This window comes from Olea europaea, chromosome 18, assembly GCF_002742605.1.
Source record: "Olea europaea var. sylvestris chromosome 18, O_europaea_v1, whole genome shotgun sequence".
Classification (NCBI taxonomy): Eukaryota; Viridiplantae; Streptophyta; class Magnoliopsida; order Lamiales; family Oleaceae; genus Olea; species Olea europaea.
The window spans coordinates 22,844,208-22,850,283 of record NC_036254.1 but is presented as its reverse complement, the minus strand read 5'-3'; the positions used below and the strand labels follow the sequence as shown (position 1 = coordinate 22,850,283).

The 6,076-nt window shown below is 38.0% G+C and overlaps 1 protein-coding gene across 1 annotated transcript; it reads right to left on the bottom strand.

Annotated features, from left to right (window-relative positions):
• Positions 1-439: 439 nt before the first annotated feature.
• On the bottom strand, positions 440-3,904 carry LOC111367814 (BTB/POZ domain-containing protein At2g13690-like). Its single transcript, XM_022988876.1, has 2 exons — positions 3,031-3,904; positions 440-1,517 (listed from the first exon to the last, which is right to left on the bottom strand). Exons 1-2 carry the CDS (start codon positions 3,703-3,705, stop codon positions 576-578), a joined length of 1,617 nt encoding a protein of 538 aa, XP_022844644.1. The 5' UTR covers positions 3,706-3,904; the 3' UTR covers positions 440-575.
• Positions 3,905-6,076: the final 2,172 nt, after the last annotated feature.

Here is a 6,076-nt window from a genome sequence, read left to right as displayed (position 1 = left end):
ACAAGGCCAGGCCCTGCTTGTCAAACTAATTTACTACAATATAAATTAAATATAATAACAATGGAGGTCCCTAACCTTTCATGTGAGTTGCAATTAGAGTCCTTGCATAAATATTAGTCAGCAGAACCTTTTACTCTCAAACCCTAAACCATCATGAATCCAAGCTAAATTCGACTTCATCCAAAAGCATTTATAGCTAATAAATTTGTTTTAGTATTTTAATTGTTTAATAAATATTATTATTTCTTCCATTGGATACAATACATTGTTTCTAATTATATTTTGATAATTTCGTAATGATGCAACCAGCTTGTTGGTTGAACCAGTAACCTTCTAACCCAATGCTTCGACCGGGTAGATAATTGGGTCGAACGGTTTAAACTTCCTCAACCATATGAAGCTCAAGATGGATTCAAAAAATCGATGAGAGAAGAAAAAATGAAGTTAGCGAACTGCAAAAGAAGACATTTTACAAGGTCAATCAACATTATTCACATCAGTACATTTCCCTCAAATCAACACAAAATAATGAGCAATTTCCGTACATCAGAAAAATTGGTAGCACTAGCACCAATTCACCTAGATTCAAGACCGAAAGTTTCAGAGTTCCTGAGGAATGATCTGCGCCACCAGATTTGGAATGCTTTACTGAGATTGGGGCATTCAGTTCCATTCTTGGAGAAGCACTGGAACCAATCCATAAACAGCGTATGTTGTTCGCTCAAAGGAAGTGTGAGAAGTGCTTGACCCATAGCCTCCTCCAACGCTTTCATGTCTAACCCCTTTCTGCACCTCTGTAACCAGCCAAAGTCTGCTAGCATTGGTCTAAACCATGCCCGAAGAATACCCAACCTTGATTCTGCCCGACAATGCAATTTCCGGGTGCCCATTGCAATAAACAACATTGCCGACACGCGGCTAAGCTCGTATCTAATCATTGGAGATGCATTCTCATGAATCTTGATCAGCTTCACTTGAGCTGCCCACATGTCTACGAATTCCTCAGCCATCTGGTGATCGAGCAAGATGTCGAGTAGCCAATTTATGTTGTCGACCTGCTTTGAGATGCGCTCTAACAAAGGCTTGTCTTTCTCACTTTTCGTCGACTTTTCACATGGATCAGCCCCAGAGCCCCCCTCCTCAAACAGACTAACCAGTGAACTCAAACATGACTCGCAAACGGCAAATATGTCCTCCTTATTCAGATCGGGGAAATCCTTCTCATAGACTGAGCTTTTGCACAGTAGACCTTTGACCAAAGCCTTCAGCTCACTTCTAGCATTGGCATCAACACAGGTGGTTATCGACCAAACAAGTTGTTTAGCTAAAGTTTGTTGGGAATCAATGGAACCGAGACTACAGAGTCTAGCTAAGATGTCTGTCGCAGTACCATCATCAAACTTAATTTTGGAGAACGAAATTCTCAGCTTCTCCTCTTCTTCCTCAGTCCAAGGCACTGCTTCAAGGTACTTCAAACATGAAGAAACACCCCTGCCAAACTTGATACCTTCTGATACCTAATGGTACAAGCAAATGAGGCTGTTAGAAATCCTGATATTAACGATATAGAGCAAGATTGATAGAAACAATTGAGGTATCTTATGTGTTGAGAGAGGAATTCCGAAAACAATTCTACTTTTAACTCTTGTCAAAAATGTATACACACAGGGTCCAAAAAATAAGTAGAAAAAGTAAAGATGGGCATAAGTTTATAATTTTGTCTAACTATAGCTATTTGGACCTCTTGGTACCAGTGGCTCCAAGGGAGAGACAGAATACATATTTTTGATACTTCATACTAATGACGGAGATTGAATAGATCACTGCCTCGCGGATATTTCTCTTGTTTCATATAAAGAATTTGTGGAAGGTGCTGTTGTTGAAGCTATCAAGTCATTACAGGATGCTGAACATGTTAACAAAACACCATACTAGATCAAATAACTCCCCTTCCACACCCACCTCCCTTCCGGCAGGGAACTAATTGAGGGAAACACGTAACAAAAGAAGGTAAAAGGATGATAGGAAAGAGTTAACACCACCCAAAAAGTCGAGAAATTGGAATCATAAACCATTTTATATGAATTTCAAACACTTTCCCACCTCACAGCTGGACCAGGAGCAATATAAACCAACTCTAATGTCCACCACTGCCATGGCAAATGCAATCTTAAATGTTTCGACTGCTGGTTATAAAGAGATTTATGTTTCACAAACACCTAAACCATAGTTGCAGAATTCTCAGTTTGGTTGTTGGTACAAGATCAAACCACCTACCTGATAAAACTTGACAGTACCTAAATGGATACACATCTTCTAAAAATTTTGGCCACCTAAAATGTCATCGATATCCCTACCGCTGTATATTCATGAACATTCATAAACAATTAATTATAAATCAACCCTATTAATAAGGAACCACAAGATTTCAAAATACTTCCTAATTTCTTTTGTCCCATAATAAATACTTTAAAGAAATACAAGAACTGTCTTGAGTAATAATTTCTACTCTCATAGATGACACAATAACAAGAGCAAATGTACCCTTCACATTGCAAACACAGGCACGAAAAAGAAACAGGGAGGGGGAAATTATGGAGATAACAAATGCCATCAAGATCAAGAAGTGCAAATCTTTACTACATGGAAAGTTGCGCATCCTCTACATATCCTTGATACAAGATTTGTTACCAATATTATTCAATCCCCCACCCCCACCTCCACCCATTCAGAAATTTAAGCAAACCAAGTTTATCTTCAAACCCAAGAATGTGAATTTATATGCATCCACACAACCCATTTTCCCTTTTATTTGTTGAATTAATTTCTATAGAAGAAACAACCTAACAGTAATATGACATATAAATGGTTCATCGCACATATTAATAAGTAATATCAAACCCATACGAGCTGCGAAAATAAAATATTCCACAAACAAATATAAATTGCATTATAACAAGAATGAAGATGCTATATCCATCAAATTCAAGAAAATAGGAATCCTTCTATTTCCAAGATGAAAGACAATACCTCGAGTATATCAATAGCCCGAAAAACTCCAACCTTAAGGAGCTTCTTTTCAATATCCTCATCAAACATGAGCTCAATTGTTTCACGAAAAACATTCAAGTTCTCCACGTCAGGTACTTCAATCCTACACGGCCCACTCATATTCTTTCTATAATCAGTAATCAAATCTGCAAAAACCATGCTGTTCTCGATCAAAACCTCCGAAATGAGCTCCAGAATCAAGGATTTCCCGTTCTTCCCCCTCAGATTCAACCTCACATCGAAAATTCTCGAATGTCCATCATCTTTTGTGTCAATTACTGGGCTGTAGGAACCACTGGGTAGGGGTAGTTTGGGAGAATTAGGGGTTATTTGGGTCATTTTCGGGGTGGTTTCTGAATGCGGTTTGTCCGATATGGGAGAAACCCGACCCGGAGAGAGGATCCGTCTCGCGAGGGTCAACTTCTGGGCCTGGGGGGAGTTGGGGATTGACTTGTTTGATAAGGGTATCTCAGTGTTCTTACACGAAGTTGGGTATGATCGGAGAGACTGGGAACGGGAGAGGTTGGCTGCACCAGGGTTATCCGGACTAAGCGGTGGAGTTGTGAAGGAGCAACACCAGGAACGGCGGCTGTGCAAAGGTGGCTCACGGCGGCGCTGCTGGTGGCGAGACTTGATTCGGTTGGAATTGTACATTTTAACGAGGATTTGAAATCAGATTACATTTGATAAACTGTAACAGATTCTTTAATCGTAATAGAAATTGGGATTCTTGAATTAATTTGGGGGATTTCACGGGGAATATTTTGTTAAGAAACAAGAACGGTGAGGAATCTGAGGAGCAGTGGCAGTGGTACACAATAGTGGGGAGATGAGCTGGATTTCCCTTTTTTTCACTTTTTCTTTTTCTCAAAAGAAACAAAATGTAACTTATTCCAAACAAAAGGAAAAAATAAAATCAAAGTATACAATAGAGTAAAATGTAAAGAGAAAATATAAATTGCTACATGTACATTCTACTTGACATTAAATTTGACATTCTAACACATAACATCCATCATCTCCATTGATTTTTACAACAAGTATAAAGCTCTTTTATCTGAATGTATTTGACATGTTGGTCGACATACACTGAGATTCATGTGGGCCCCATTTAAGAACCATGTGAATAAAAAATACCCAAAAAAGTGCACCCCCACCCCATTTGTGAGTACCCTATCGAGGTGTCAAACCCTCCTTGGCAAGGTAGCTTGATTATTACAACAATCTTTCACATCACCGTACAAATTTTAACATATGAAGATGATAGTGAGAATGTCAACGAAGAATGTAAATATAGCTTAATTTATGTAAATTTTACCACCCTATTATTGTGTTTATTGTATTTTACAAATTGATTCAACTTTTAAATAATACTGGCTTGAGTTTTACTTTTACAAACGAAAAAAGTTATAGAGCGAACATATATCAAAGTTAAATGTTTCAATGATCATCCAACTTATAACAGATATCAAAGTGAAATATTTTAATAATCATCCAACTTATACCATGGTAACGGTCTACTCAATAAATTTCAAAGTACTTCATAATGCACACTGAATTTTACTCGTTTACACTTTATCTATTATACACAAATTTGTTTCCCTCATTGATGATGTGATATACGAAAATCCTAAATGATAAGTTACGATCATTAAAAAAATTATAACTCGGCCAAATCATTCAAGTAAAATGTTTCATTACTCACTTAACTTGTACTATAATCATGTTTTACTTATCAAAATTCAAAATGCTTCTCAATGATCATTCATATTTTAGACTTACACTCCATTCATCATCCGTCAAATTCTTCGTTGTGATTTATCACATGAAAATTTCACATGGCAACTTAAGACGATTAAAAAAATTACAATTCAACCTAACCATCAAACTCTTCAATATCACCATATGTGAAACCCGACTTCCACAACTCCATAAACTTTTTGAAGCCAATTTTTCATCCTTAATTTCAAAAAACCTTAGCCCTCAATTTAGTGATGCCCTTTAACCCACGAGCTCGGCTCGGGCTCGTGGCGAGCCGAGCTCGTGGCTCGTGGCTCGTGGAAGACGAGCTGAGCTCACGAGCCGCTCGTGAGCTCGTGATTTTTTAATTTTTTTTTGGGTAGACATTTTTTAAAAAAAAAAATTAATATTTTTTGACAAGCCCACAAGCCGCTCGTGGGATTGAGCCCCTGCTCTGCTCGGCTCGGACGAGCTCGAGCCGTCGACGAGTGGGGTTTTGACGAGCCGAGCAGCCAAATCGACGAGCCGCTCAGCCCGTTTGAGATCCCTACCTCAATTCATTCATGTGACCAACGTACAACTAAATTGTGTATCGAGACAGGGTCAATTGTTGAGGAGCACGTGAGAAGCTACTATTTATAAAGTCATCCCCAATTATTGAGGACATGAGAAACTACTACTTATAAAGTTATGTCCCCCAATTGTACAACATACCCAATGTCCCTCTAATCAACATCCTCCATTTTGCAGGCAAGTGTTCTACCGTTTAAGGAAGGAAATGTCATCGAACTTCAACAACTTGTGTATTGTTAATGTGTCCTCTAGGTAGTGCTCATGTTTTTTTGTTCTTCATTCCTCAATATGATCGAAAATTGATGACATTTGCTTCCTCAAATAGTTAGACACACGCATGCAAAAATGGAAGATTGAGATTAGGGATATGCTAGGCAGATGGTACTGTTGAGTGTTGAGTGATAGTGCTTTAAAAGTAGTAGCTCCCCCACATTCTTCTCAACAATCATTCTTATTTTAGTACACAATTTAATCGTACATAGATGAGAGTGAATTGGAAGCTACAATTTTTTGTGGACTGAAAATTGGGGACAAGCTATTGGGACTTACAGGAGTTTATAGGGTCACGTGCAATTTTGGTGAGTTAATGATCATAACTTTTAACGTGAAATTTTCGTGCGACCCATCAACTACGAAGGGAACAAAATATGATGAATGCAATGCAACTCTTATAGATAAGTAACCACTAAAAAGCATTTTAAAATTTAATAAT